At 41.6% G+C, this 15,149-nt stretch overlaps 1 protein-coding gene across 1 annotated transcript in view; it reads left to right on the top strand.

Annotated features, from left to right (window-relative positions):
• The window catches only part of LOC139406893 (seizure protein 6 homolog), an 81,731-nt gene extending 73,201 nt beyond the window's left edge, over positions 1–8,530 (top strand). Inside the window, exons 13-18 of the mRNA XM_071150028.1 lie at positions 1,489–1,683; positions 4,607–4,798; positions 4,956–4,994; positions 5,772–5,889; positions 6,045–6,156; positions 6,933–8,530. Of these exons, the coding sequence (XP_071006129.1) occupies positions 1,489–1,683; positions 4,607–4,798; positions 4,956–4,994; positions 5,772–5,889; positions 6,045–6,156; positions 6,933–6,962 (686 nt within the window). The 3' untranslated portion in view covers positions 6,963–8,530. The remainder of the gene's footprint in view (positions 1–1,488; positions 1,684–4,606; positions 4,799–4,955; positions 4,995–5,771; positions 5,890–6,044; positions 6,157–6,932) is intronic.
• The last annotated feature ends 6,619 nt before the right edge of the window (positions 8,531–15,149 follow it).

The raw sequence follows: 15,149 nt of genomic DNA, 5'->3' as shown, positions 1-15,149 counted from the left end.
CCAGACTACATTCAATCATAGGACCTACTGAAGAGATGAGTCTTCAATAAAGACTTAAAGGTTGAGACCGAGTCTGCGTCTCTCACATGGGTAGGCAGACCATTCCATAGAAATTGAGCTCTATAGGAGAAAGCCCTGCCTCCAGCTGTTTGCTTAGAAATTCCAGGGACAATTAGGAAGCCTGCGTCTTGTGACCATAGCGTATGTGTAGGTATGTACGGCAGGACCAAATCAGAGAGATAGGTAGGAGCAAGCCAATGTAATGATTTGTAGGTTAGCAGTAAAACCTTGAAATCAGCCATTGCCTTAACAGGAAGCCAGTGTAGGGAGGCTAGCACTGGAGTAATATGATCACATTTTTGGTTCTAGTCAGGATTCTAACAGTCGTATTCAGCACTAACTGAAGTTTATTTAGTGCTAAACCCGGTAGCCGGAAAGTAGAGTATTGCAGTAGTCTAATCTAGAAGTAACATAAGCATGGATACATTTTTCTGCATCATTTTTGGACAGAAAATGTCTGATTTTCAGAGAACAATAGACTCAACATTACAATTCAGCATGATACATGTGTCACCAAAATATATTTAATTAACATATTATTTTTTATGTTATGATTTGCTCAAGCTATATATTTCATAAATATATTCTGGAAATACAGTATATGTAAATAAATATATTTTCCCCCTCATATACTGTATGTACATACACTGAGTGTACAAAACATTAGGAACACCTTCCTAATATTGAGTTGCACCCCTTTTGGCCCTCAGAACAGCATCAGTTCGTCCGGGCATGGACTCTACAAGGTGTCGAAAGCGTTCCACAGGGATGCTGGCCCATGTTGACCCCAATGCTTCCCACCACAGGAGGCTGCTGAGGGGAGGACGGCTCATAATAATGTCTGGAATGGAGCAAATGGAATAACGTCAAACACATGAAAACCATGTGTTTGATGTATTTGATACCATTCCACTCATTCCGCTTCAGCCGTTACCACAAGTCCACCCTCCCCAATTAATGTGCCACCAACCTCCTCTGCTTCCCACAGTTGTGTCAAGTTGGCTGGATGTCCTTTGAGTGGAGGACAATTATTCCAAGCAGCGTCGAAGTTCTTGATACACTCAAACCGGTGCGTCTAGTTGATACCCCGTTCAAAGGCACTTAAATCTTTTGTCTTGCACATTCACCCTCTGAATGGCACACATACACAATCCATGTCTCAATTGTTTTAACTGGTGACATCAGTAAGGGATCATGACTGGTCATGGAAAGAGCAGGTGTTCCTAATGTTTTTTATACTCAGTGTATATTATAATGCATTAGATTTCTGTATGGGTTTATTCAGGGACAATGGACAATCATCTACATATCAGAAAATAAGTGTGCCGGAGTTCACTCATTTAGCGCTGTTTCATCTGTAGTACCAGGGTAGATAAAACAATATATACAAATATTAGATCATGTCTTGTATACCCTTATCGTCCGCAGTCCAGCAGTGTCCTGATCCGGGGGAGGTGGTGAACGGAGCACGTTCGGTACGCCCAGAGTCTGGATTTGCTGTTGGAACAGTGGTGCGCTTCTCCTGTAACCAGGGTTACCAGCTGGAGGGCCCTGGTCAGATCTCCTGCCATGGACGGGATACAGGCACCCCCAAGTGGAGTGACCGCAGCCCCAAATGTGTCTGTGAGTCACTCCCCTGGGTGTTTGTCTGTGTGTGTTGAGATGGATGTCAAACTGTAATCCTATGGGATTATACAGTGCCTTCAGAAAGTATTCACACCCCTTGACTTTTCCCACATTTTGTTGTGTTACAAGGTGGATTAAAATAGATGTAATTGTCTTTTTTTGTCAATGACCAACACATATTACTGTAATGTCAAAATGGAAGAAAAATTCTAACATTTGTAAAATATATATATATATATGAAAAATAAAACACTAATATATTGTATCTGGATTAGATAAATATTCAACCCCCTGAGTTGAATCAGCTTTGGCAGTGATTACAGCTGAGTCTTTCTGGGTGAGTTTCTAAAAGCTTTCCACCTTGGCTGTGCAACATTTGCCCATTTATTATTTTCAAAATTCTTCAAGCTCAGTCAAATTGGTTGTTGATCAATACTAGACAACTATTTTCAGGTCTTGCCATAGATTTTCAAGCAGATTTAACTCGGCCACTCAGGAACATTCACTGTCTTGGTAATCAATTCCAGTGTAGATTTGGCCTTGTGTTTTAGGTTATTGTCCTGCTGAAATGTGAATTAATCTCCCAGTGTCTGTTTTAAAGTCACCTTCGGCCTCATGGTGAAATCTCTGAGCGGTTTCCTTCCTCTCCAACAAGTGAGTTAGGAAGGACGCCAGTATCTTTGTAGTGACTAGGTGTATTGATACACCATCCAAAGTGTAATTTATAACTTAACCTTGCTCAAAGTAATATTCAATGTCTGCTTTTACATTTTTTACCCATCTACCAATAGATCTTTGTGGTTCAATCTGTGTTTGAAAATCACTCCTCGCTTGAGTGACCTTACAGGTACAGTGCCTTGCGAAAGTATTCGGCCCCCTTGAACTTTGCGACCTTTTGCCACATTTCAGGCTTCAAACATAAAGATATAAAACTGTATTTTTTTGTGAAGAATCAACAACAAGTGGGACACAATCATGAAGTGGAACGACATTTATTGGATATTTCAAACTTTTTTAACAAATCAAAAACTGAAAAATTGGGCGTACAAAATTATTCAGCCCCTTTACTTTCAGTGCAGCAAACTCTCTCCAGAAGTTCAGTGAGGATCTCTGAATGATCCAATGTTGACCTAAATGACTAATGATGATAAATACAATCCACCTGTGTGTAATCAAGTCTCCGTATAAATGCACCTGCACTGTGATAGTCTCAGAGGTCCGTCAAAAGCGCAGAGAGCATCATGAAGAACAAGGAACACACCAGGCAGGTCCGAGATACTGTTGTGAAGAAGTTTAAAGCCGGATTTGGATACAAAAAGATTTCCCAAGCTTTAAACATCCCAAGGAGCACTGTGCAAGCGATAATATTGAAATGGACGGAGTATCAGACCACTGCAAATCTACCAAGACCTGGCCGTCCCTCTAAACTTTCAGCTCATACAAGGAGAAGACTGATCAGAGATGCAGCCAAGAGGCCCATGATCACTCTGGATGAACTGCAGAGATCTACAGCTGAGGTGGGAGACTCTGTCCATAGGACAACAATCAGTCGTATATTGCACAAATCTGGCCTTTATGGAAGAGTGGCAAGAAGAAAGCCATTTCTTAAAGATATCCATAAAAAGTGTCGTTTAAAGTTTGCCACAAGCCACCTGGGAGACACACCAAACATGTGGAAGAAGGTGCTCTGGTCAGATGAAACCAAAATTGAACTTTTTGGCAACAATGCAAAACGTTATGTTTGGCGTAAAAGCAACACAGCTCATCACACTGAACATACCATCCCCACTGTCAAACATGGTGGTGGCAGCATCATGGTTTGGGCCTGCTTTTCTTCAGCAGGGACAGGGAAGATGGTTAAAATTGATGGGAAGATGGATGGAGCCAAATACAGGACCATTCTGGAAGAAAACCTGATGGAGTCTGCAAAAGACCTGAGACTGGGACGGAGATTTGTCTTCCAACAAGACAATGATCCAAAACATAAAGCAAAATCTACAATGGAATGGTTCAAAAATAAACATATCCAGGTGTTAGAATGGCCAAGTCAAAGTCCAGACCTGAATCCAATCGAGAATCTGTGGAAATCTGAAAACTGCTGTTCACAAATGCTCTCCATCCAACCTCACTGAGCTCGAGCTGTTTTGAAAGGAGGAATGGGAAAAGAATTTCAGTCTCTCGATGTGCAAAACTGATAGAGACATACCCCAAGCGACTTACAGCTGTAATCGCAGCAAAAGGTGGCGCTACAAAGTATTAACTTAAGGGGGCTGAATAATTTTGCACGCCCAATTTTTCAGTTTTTGATTTGTTAAAAAAGTTTGAAATATCCAATAAATGTCGTTCCACTTCATGATTGTGTCCCACTTGTTGTTGATTCTTCACAAAAAAATACAGTTTTATATATTTATGTTTGAAGCCTGAAATGTGGCAAAAGGTCGCAAAGTTCAAGGGGGCCGAATACTTTCGCAAGGCACTGTAATTGTATCTGTGGGGTACAGAGACAAGGTAGTCATTGAAAAAATCATGTTAAAAACGTTTATTGCACACAGAGTGAGTCCATGCAATTTATGTGACTTGTTAAGCACATTTTTACTCCTGAATTTATTTAGGCTTCCCATAACAAAGGGGTTGAATACTTATTGACTCAATACATTTTAGCTTTTCATTTGCAAACATTTCGAAAAATATAATTCTACTTTCACATTATCCGGTGTTGTGTGTAGGCCAGAGAAAAATAATCTCAGTTTAATCCATCTTTAATTATACAACAAAATGTGGAAAAAGAGGCTGTTAATACTCTCTGAAGGCATTGCTCTCTCTCTCTCTCTCTCTCTCTCTCTCTCTCTCTCTCTCTCTCTCTCTCTCTCTCTCTCCCCCCCCCCCCCCCCCCCCATCTTTATTTCCTTTCCCAAAACAGTGAAGTATGACCCATGCCCAAACCCAGGTGTGCCAGACAATGGTTACCAGACATTGTACAAGCATAGCTACCAGGCAGGAGAGACGCTACGTTTTTTCTGCTATGAGGGCTATGAACTCATTGGGGAGGTTATCATCAACTGTGTCCCGGGCCACCCATCTCAATGGAACAGTCCACCACCCTTCTGCAAAGGTGACAATCTACATTGGACTGCTGGAAATGAGGATGAGGGGTTAGAGGGGTTTCAAGAAATTCTGCATGAGAATTGAAACACTTGAACATATTGTAAAGAGTGAATGAGGAATGATGATCTTATAATAATAATAATCTGCCTTTCTCTATCTATCAGTGGCATACGAGGAGCTGTTGGATGATCATAAATTAGAAGGTGATTTTTCGTCTCACTCTACATCTTCTTTAGGGGAATTTCAACACTTTTCAACCTCATATTCATTCTCCATGGTGACATTCATGGTGACACAGGGAGAAGGAAAATGCCTCCCCCTGGCTAGAAACTCACAGTAGGTTTTTTATTTGTATTTTGTTTTAACTTTTTTTAAGCTTTTAATGCAACTTGATGATGTCATGACATTTCTTCTTATCTCTAACTACAGAACATTGAAACGTCATGCTAACCAATTTTCAACATAGACAAACCTTGTATGATGAATTTGTACTTTTGAAACAATGTCATATCTTCACTTTATCTCCACTATGAGATATTTTTTAATCCAGTTTACCAACAAATTGATACTTGTTATGTTGGATTCACGTCTCCATCTCAACCAAAAATCAACGTTGAAGAATAATGCAGGGATTCAATCTGATCACGGGTTGTGGAAAATGTGGATTTTAAGGTCAATGTTCCTGCGTTCATGGAGATCAGCTTCATGATAAATGCTCCAGATTCCGGCTCAATCATGGGAACACATTGGGAATTCTACAAACTTTTGGCTGTCTTTTTGAGTGGGTGAATATAGGTTGTAATCTTATTGATCAATGTCTCAACCAAAAATTACCCTATTGCCCACGTTAAAATTATGTGGTGTGCTCAGTGGGATAGTGCTGGAAATAATGAAAATGAGGTTGAAATTTGGTGGAATTCCCCTTTAATCGTCTTGATTTAACTTCTTCTTTCATTTATTATTTTTGATTATTTCCCTAGTATCCCAGTCATTGGAGCCCTCCCACCAGATGCTAAGTGAGAACATTGCCTTGGCAATCATCCTGCCAATCATCCTGGTCATCCTTCTGATTGGTGGAATCTACATGTATTACACAAAGTACGTACTGCGCAGTTCAGCAGTCACAATTAAAATGCATTCTTCTTACTTTCACCAAATATTGGCATGGTACTGAGCTATTGTATAGATCAGATATCAGAAGTTGACTGTATGCTTTATTCTCTCCCTTTAACATTTATTTCCCTCTCCCTCAGTGTATGTAGACTGCAGTGGAAGCCACTTTTCTGGAAGTCTCTCTCTCACACCCACTCATACAGCCCAATTACTGTGGAGTCTGACTTCAACAACCCTCTATACGAGGCAGGGGTGAGTATATTCTCTATTTTTGCCTAATGTGTAAGTATTGCTCAAGCGCTCTCACTTTGGGGCTAGATTCTATCAGATCCGCGCTAGCCAGCATAGCGGTTGTTTTGGAAGTCTCTGAGGTGGAACTCCGTTAGAGCTGTCAAATCTACAAGTGGTTGCGTTGCCCTATCACAGACTCTGCAATTGGATGCAACGAAACCACACCCAACTTTATACCCGACAAGTCATGCAGCCGCATGACACGTTCAAACACTCTAATGTGTGATGTTCTATTGTCTACAACTCGATTAAACTGATAGGCTAAAAATCCCCCCATCCAAATTAACTTGAAAACCTGCATTAGCCTGTCATTATTTTTTATCATGGATAGCCCTGTCTGTGTAACCAACTGGGAATCAAACCCAGGTTATTGGTATAACTAAACCACCAAGTAAAATGTTTCTATCTATGTCACTAAGCTAGAGTTTAATGTAGAGCTCATGTACAGGTATATTGTATCAACTTTAATAAATTGACAATTATTTTTTCAACTTTTCACCTTTTGGCTAGTATTTAGGAAAATATTCTCTGTAACTTTACTTTTTATTTGTCTGGAAGTTGAAATGCTATTGACTGTAGGTTAACAAGAAGTGAATACTCTAGTCCATTGTTTATGAATCCTGGAGGTTGCATGTCCTAAACTGCTGAGGATATTTTGCTGTAGCATTTAAAACCAACTATTTTCTTCTTCAAATGAATTGTTATTCGGGTCTGTTGTATTGCTACCTGGTTCCTAGGACACACGGGAGTATGAGGTGTCCATTTGAAGAAGAAACGTCTTGAGAAGAAGTAAAACCCACAGATAGAGAGATCTGGAGGAAGAGGAACAACTTTCTTTTTCTTTCAGATGACTTATTTCACTCCCCTCATCTCCCATCTCGCTATTTCCTCTTCCCTGCCTCTCTCTTTCATTCTCTCTCTTTATCTTTGAGTTTGTGTCTTTACACCTCACTTTTCTTTTGTGTGTCTCTCTAATTTCCCAGTCGCTCTTTCTGTCAGTGATTGTAGGTTTGCGTCTCCTTGGGCCAGATTCAATCCGATCGTGTTTAAGCCGCTAAGCACATTTTAAAGGCAATGTTCCAGCGCTAGTGGAGACGGCATTCACGGTAAATGCTGCATATGTCGGTTCAATTAGAAATTTCCTTTAAATGTCAATCGCACTTTAACGTGGATTTTCCATGGCCCAGATTGAATCTAGGCCCTTGTCTTCATCTGTTCATAGTGTGCAGCGATGACTGTCTCCCAGTGGTGTGCTGTTTTCCACAGTCCAACTTTTTGTCTAAAATTAGGATTGGTGCCTTACAGAGGTTAAGTGGTGGATAATTTGGAAGGAGAGACATAAAGAGGGAGAGCCAGAGAGGGAGAAAGAGGGAGTGCCAAGATATATTTATGAGGTAAATAATGAAAAGGGAAAGACAGGAAAGCAGACACACTCTCTCTCATGCTCAGTTGCACACAGTATACACACACAGACACACAGAGAGAGAGAGAGAGAGAGAGAGAGCGAGCGAGCGAGATGCATACACACATTGAATGTAAATATTTGGTGGAATATTGAGGCTCATATATACAGACAATTCAGTGGCAAAATATGACATTGCATAATGTATCTTCATGTTTCAACTCTCGTTGCCATAGTAAAATGTAAAATTACAAAGCCAGCATTTCATATTGTTCTTTGCCATTTTTGAAGTGTATTTCCACTTGATGTTGAATGACATTGAGAAAAAGGTGAGGACCTGAATTGTTGTCACGCTTATAGCACGCAATGATTGTATATTTTACAGCTTCTGCTGAATCATATTATTATGATTATCAACGATTATCATTGTTATCAGTGCAAATTTGAAGTTGTTGTATATGCACAATGTTGAAGAAAATAAGCTAACTTGGCTGCTTGCTGTGATGCAGTATTTAACTGATATGTTTTTTGAATTTCTTACCAGTTTATTGTCTGAACAGTAAATCTACTTTAATTCGTTGTGCCAATATGGGGGTCCAGGGGACTCTTTTGCATTGTAAAGGTATTATTTGCATTATATTTTGTCATGAAGGCATTATTTATTTGCTGAAATTTAAGATTAAATCAAAGTCTGAATGGTGAAAAGAGGTCTTGTCTTCATTAAATACCAAATGTTTGTAGTTCTTGTGTGGCTCAGTTGGTATAGCATGGTCCTTACAATGCCAAGGTTGTAGGTTTGATTCCCATGGGGGACCAGTATGAAAATGTATGCACTCACTACTGTAAACCGCTCTGTATAAAAGCATCTGCTATATTCTTTCAAAAATTGTTATAGCTTTTAAAGTCTATTGTGCATGTACAGAAGACTGAATTCCCAAGACAAAATATCAGATGTGTACATTGTTTAAGTTTGATCTGTTATACTCTATGGAGGAACTGCTCTTTGGAGGAACAATCACACCAATTTAATCTGTTAATCAGATTGAGGAACAAATTGAGTTGACCAACCCTTTAAGCCTGTCAACCATATTTAATGACACAGGAGATAAGGGTGACAGCACATACTAATTGATACAAAAACACCAATCAAACACAGAGTGGGAAGGAAAAATGCAGTGACACATAAATACAGTGAGGAATGGGTCACACAGCAAAATAAACCCAAAACAGTGTTGTGGTTCTGTAAGTCACCAAATAACAGTAAACGAGCAATTCTAGCATGTGATGTCTGTGCAAATTAGTATCACTTTCATTGTGTTGGCCTATTTCCAGATAGTCAAAAGGATGTGGAATCACAATCATGTCGAGTTCATGTACAGCAATTGCTAAATGGATTTAGTCTTAAAGGGGTCTGTGACACATTTACTGTATACATGCATTGCTAGTGACAACAAGGTGAAATTAAACAAAACAATTCAAACAGAGAATGTAAATGAGGCTATGGTTCAAAACCTATTGCCCGTGGAGTGTTTAAAAGAGGGAATGTCAACTGCTCAGAGAAGACCCTCAGACTGCCAGCATTTCTGTACCCCCCCCCCTATATTGTTCTCTCTTGCCTGACCTTCAGCTAGCGAGGTATGTTGTCCTTGGCTCCGCAATTTTTCAATCTAAAACCGTGGTGCCTGAGAGCTGTGACTGCGCCAAGGGCTAATGTATTGTGCGTTGTCTCTTCGTGCGCAGGGCAAATAAAAATCCAACAAGCAGACCTCCAGTTGTGGCAGTGTCCTCATTAAATTACACAACGCAGAACGAACCACGCTACACAGACAATAGACTTTACAAATGACATGCCTTTAAAAACATTAACATGTAGTGTGCGTACATGCAGCTCAATCAAATCTCAGACACCCAAGATATTGGGAATTAATACTTCCACTTAGAGACAGAAAGTTGTGGTAGAGGTTTATCAGATGAGGAAATCATAAGCTTTATGAAAACTGAATCAGATGAACAGCGTGTAACTGGAGATGTTGACGTCGAAATAAGCGAGGATACACTGAAATTGGTTTTGTCAGATGAAGCACATTTTGGAGGTTTCGGCATATTTTTATTTAACTAGGCAAGTCAGTTAAGAACAAATTCTTATTTTCAATGACGGCCTAGGAACAGTGGGTTAACCGTCTTGTTCAGGGGCAGAAAGACAGATTTGTACCTTGTCAGCTCGGGGATTCGAACTTGCAACCTTTCAGTTACTAGCCCAACGCTAACTTCTAGGCTAGCCCTGAAGGGTTCAGGAATTTGGAGGGTTCAGGCACCTCTGTTGCTATAAATGTGTATTTTCCTTAATATGTTTTGTAATTTTGTATATTGTATGTGTTTGATGTATTTATGCAGGGCTCATCTGTAAAAGAGGCAGTAGTCTCAGACCTATTAAAAATTAAAAAATACCACTCCAAATAATGGTGTGTTTACATTGACTGTGCATTGAGGACATCGTCCCCACAGTGACTTTACGTACATACCCCAACCAGAAGCCATGGATTACAGGCAACATTCGCACTGAGCTAAAGGGTAGAGCTGCCGCTTTCAAGGTGCGGGACTCTAACCCGGAAGCTTACAAGAAATCCAGCTATGTCCTGCAACGAACCATCAAACAGGCAAAGCGTCAATACAGGGCCAAGATTGAATCATACTACACCGGCTCCGACGCTCGTTGAATGTGGCAGGGCTTGCAAACTATTACAGACTACAAAGGGAAGCACAGCCAAGAGCTGTCCAGTAACACGAGCCTACCAGACGAGCTAAATCACTTCTATGCTCGCTTCGAGGCAAGCAACACTGAGGCATGCATGAGAGCATCAACTGTTCAGGACGACTGTGTGATAGCCGACGTGAGTAAGACCTTTAAACAGGTCAACATACACACGGATGCGGGGCCAGACGGATTACCAGGACGTGTGCTCCGGGCATGTGCTGACCAACTGGCAGGTGTCTTCACTGACATTTTCCTGATTGTGTCTGTAATACCAACATGCTTCAAGCAGACCACCATAGTCCCTGTGCCCAAGAACACAAAGGCAACCTGCCTAAATGACTACAGACTCGTAGCACTCACGTCCGTAGCCATGAAGTGCTTTGAAAGGCTGGTAATGGCTCACATCAACACCATTATCCCAGAAACCCTAGACCCACTCCAATCTGCATACCGCCCAAACAGATCCACAGATGACGCAATCTCTATTGCACTCCACACTGCCCTTTCCCACCTGGACAAAAGGAACACCTATGTGAGAATGCTGTTCATTGACTACAGCTCAGCGTTCAACACCATAGTGCCCTCAAAGCTCATCACCAAGCTAAGGATCCTGGGACTAAACACCTCCCTCTGCAACTGGATCCTGGACTTCCTGACAGGCCGCCCCTAGGTGATGAAGGTAGGTAGCAACACATCTGAACACGCTGATCCTCAACACTGGAGCTCTCTAAGGGTGTGTGCTCAGTTCCCTCCTGTACTCCCTGTTCACCCACAACTGCATGGCCAGGCACGACTCCAACACCATCATTAAGTTTGCTGACGACACAACAGTGGTAGGCCTGATCACCGACAACGATGAGACAGCCTATAGGGAGGAGGTCAGAGACCTGGCCAGGTGATGCCAGAATAACAACCTATCCCTCAACATAACCAAGACTAAGGAGATGATTGTGGACTACAGGAAAAGGAGCACCGAGGACGTCCCCATTCTCATTGACGGGGCTGTAGTGGAGCAGGTTGAGAACTTCAAATTCCTTGGTGTCCACATCAACAAAAAACTAGATTGGTCCAAGCACACCAAGACAGTTGTGAATAGGGCACGACAAAGCCTATTCCCCCTCAGGAAACTAAAAAGATTTGGCATAGGTCCTGAGATCCACAAAAGGTTCTACAGCTGCAACATCGAGAGCATCCTGACCGGTTGCATCACTGCCTGGTACGGCAATTGTTCGGCCTCCGACCGCAAGGCACTTCAGAGGGTAGTGCGTACGGCCCAGTCCATCACTGGGGCAAAGCTGCCTGCCATCTAGGACCTCTACACCAGGCGGTGTCAGAGGAAGGCCCTAAAAATTGTCAAAGACCCCAGCCACCCCAGTCATAGACTGCTCTCTCTACTACATGGTAAGCGGTAACGGAGTACCAAGTCTAGGACAAAAAGGCTTCTCAACAGTTTTTACCCCCAAGCCATAAGACTCCTGAACAGGTAACCAATGGTTACCCGGACTATTTGCATTGTGTGCCCCCCCTCAAACCTTATTTTACGCTGCTGCTACTCTCTGTTTATCTTATATGCTTAGTCACTTTAACTATACATTCATGTACATACTACCTAAATTGGCCCGACCAACCAGTGCTCCCGCACATTGGCTAACCGGGCTATCGGCACTGTGTCCCACCACTCGCCAACCCCTCTTTTTACGCTTCTGCTACTCTCTGTTCACCATAAATGCACAGTCACTTTATGTACTTACATGTACATACTACCTCAGTAAGCCTGACTAACAGGTGTCTGTATATAGCCTTGCTACTCTTTTTTCAAATGTCTTTCTACTTTCTACTTACATTTTAGATACAGTTGAAGTCGGACATTTACATACACTTCGGTTGTCATTAAAACTTATTAGTCATTAAAACTTATTTTTCAAGCACTCCACATGTTTCTTGTTAACAACCTATAGTTTTGGCAAGTTGGTTAGGACATCTACTTTGTGCATGACAAGTAATTTTTCCAACAATTGTTTACAGATGTTTCAATTAATCACAATTTCAGTGGGTCAGAAGTTTACATACACTAAGTTGACTGTGCCTTTAAACAGCTTGGAAAATTCCAGAAAATTATGCCATGGCTTTAGAAGCTTCTGATAGGCTAATTGCCATCATTCTAGTCAATTGGAGGTGTACCTGTGGATGTATTTCAAGGCCTACCTTCAAACTCAGTGCCTCTTTGCTTGACATCATGGCAAAATCAAAGGAAATCAGCCAAGACCCCAGAAAATAAATTGTAGACCTCCACAAGCCTGGTTCATCTTTGGGAGCAATTTCCAAATGCCTGAAGGTACCACGTTCATCTGTACAAACAATAGTATGCAAGTATAAACACCATGGGACCACGCAGCCGTCATACCGCTCAGGAAGAAGACGCATTCTGTCTCCTAGAGATGAACGTAAAAGTGAAAATCAATCCCAGAACAACAGCAAACGACTTGTGAAGATGCTGGAGGAAACCGGTACAAAAGTATCTATATCCACAGTAAAACGAGTCCTATATTGATATAACCTGAAAGTCTGCTCAGCAAGGAAGAAGCCACTGCTCCAAAACCTCCATAAAAAAGCCAGACTACGGTTTGCAACTGCACATGGGGACAACGATCGTACTTTTTGGAAAAATGTCCTGTGGTCTGATGAAACAAAAATAGAACTGTTTGGCCGTAATGACCATCGTTATGTTTGGAGGGAAAAGGGGGAGGTTTGCAAGCCGAAGAACACCATCCCAACCGTGAAGCACGGGGGAGGCAGTATCATGTTGTGGGGTTGCTTTGCTGCAGGAGGGACTGGTGCACTTCACATAATAGATGGCATCATGAGGTAGGAAAATTATCTGGATATATTGAAGCAACATCTCAAGACATCAGTCAGGAAGTTAAAGCTTGGTTGCAAATGTGTCTTCCAAATGGACAATGACCCCAAGCATACTTCCAAAGGTGTGGCAAAATTGATTAAGTACAACAAAGTCAATGTATTGGAGTGGCCATCACAAAGCCCTGACCTCAATCCCATAGAAGATGTGTGGGCAGAACTGAAAAAGTGTGTGCGAGCATGGAGGCCTACAAACCTGACTCAATTACACCAGCTCTGTCAGGGGGAATGGGTCAAAATTCACCCAACTTATTGTGGGAAGCTTGTGGAAGTTTAACAATTTAAAGCCAATTGCTACCAAATACTAATTGAGTGTATGTAAACTTCTGACCCACTGGGAATGTAATGAAATAAATAAAAGCTGAAATAAATAATTATCTTTACTATTACTCTGACATATCTATTTCTTAAAATAAAGTGGTGAGTTTAAATGTATTTGGCTGAGGTGTATGTAAGCTTCCGACTTCAACTGTATACAGTACCATTCAAAAGTTTGGACTCATTCCAGAGTTTTTCTTTATTTTTATTTTTACTATTTTCACAATTTTTACCGTTTACATACTGTATTTACGTCTGGTTAGACTGTAAACTCTCCTTACAGACTCACATCAAACATCTCCAATCCAAAGTTAAATCTAGAATTGGCTTCCTATTTCGCAAAAAAAGCATCATTCACTCATGCTGCCAAACATACACTTGTAAAACTGACCAACCTACCAATCCTCAACTTCGGCGATGTAATTTACAAAATAGCCTCCAATACCTACTCAATAAATTCGATGCAGTCTATCACAGTGCCATCCGTTTTGTCACCAAAGCCCCATATACCTGTACGCTCTTGTTGGCTGGCCCTCGCTTCATACTCGTCCCCAAACACACTGGCTCCAGGTCATCTACAAGACCCCCTTTATCTCAGCTCGCTGGTCACCATAGCAGCACCCACCTGTAGCACGCTCTCCAGCAGGTATGGTCTGGTCACCCCCAAAACCAATTCTTCCTTTGGCCGCCTCTCCTTCCAGTTCTCTGCTGCCAATGACAGGAACGAACTCCAAAAATCTCTGAAACTGGAAACACATCTCCCTCACTAGCTTTAAGCACCAGCTGTCAGAGCAGCTCACAGATTACTGCACCTGTACATAGTACATAATTTAGCCCAAACAACTACCTCTTTCCCTACTGTATTTATTTATTTTGGTCCTTTGCACCCCATTATTTCTATCTCTACCTTGCACATTATTCCACTGCAAATCAATCATTCCAGTGTTTTACTTGCAATATTGTATTTACTTCGCCACCATGGCCTTTTTTCGCCTTTACCTCCCTTATCTCACCTCACTTGCTCACATTGTATATAGACTTATTTTTTTATTGTATTATTGACTGTATGTTTGTTTTACTCCATGTGTAACTCTGTGTTGTTGTATGTGTCGAACTGCTTTGCTTTATCTTGGCCAGGTCGCAATTGTAAATGAGAACTTGTTCTCAACTTGCCTACCTGGTTAAATAAAGGTGAAATAAAATACATTTGATAACATTCTGCTCCAGTCATTACCATCAGCCCGTTTTCCCCAATTAGGTTGCCACCAACCACCTGTGATCTTTACCAACCCCCTTCTTTCTCTCCCTCCCATCGCTCTCTCTGTTCTGTGGGTTCTAGTGGTGTGATATGCGCACATCCATAATACCACTTCTCTACATTTCTACCCTGGAGGTATCCTGGATACGATTTGGGATAAGCACAGTGTTACGGCTGCCACCCCCCCTCCCTCTCCCACCTCAGGAGAAAGTGGTGAGAATGTGGGCTGTAAATCTGGCGGAACATGTGCTGGCCATGACATGCATCAACGAGCTGGTGTCCAAGAACTGTGTGCCGCTGGACTT

The sequence above is a fragment of the Oncorhynchus clarkii genome, chromosome 4 (assembly GCF_045791955.1).
Source record: "Oncorhynchus clarkii lewisi isolate Uvic-CL-2024 chromosome 4, UVic_Ocla_1.0, whole genome shotgun sequence".
Classification (NCBI taxonomy): Eukaryota; Metazoa; Chordata; class Actinopteri; order Salmoniformes; family Salmonidae; genus Oncorhynchus; species Oncorhynchus clarkii.
This window is presented reverse-complemented; position numbering and strand designations above follow the sequence as displayed.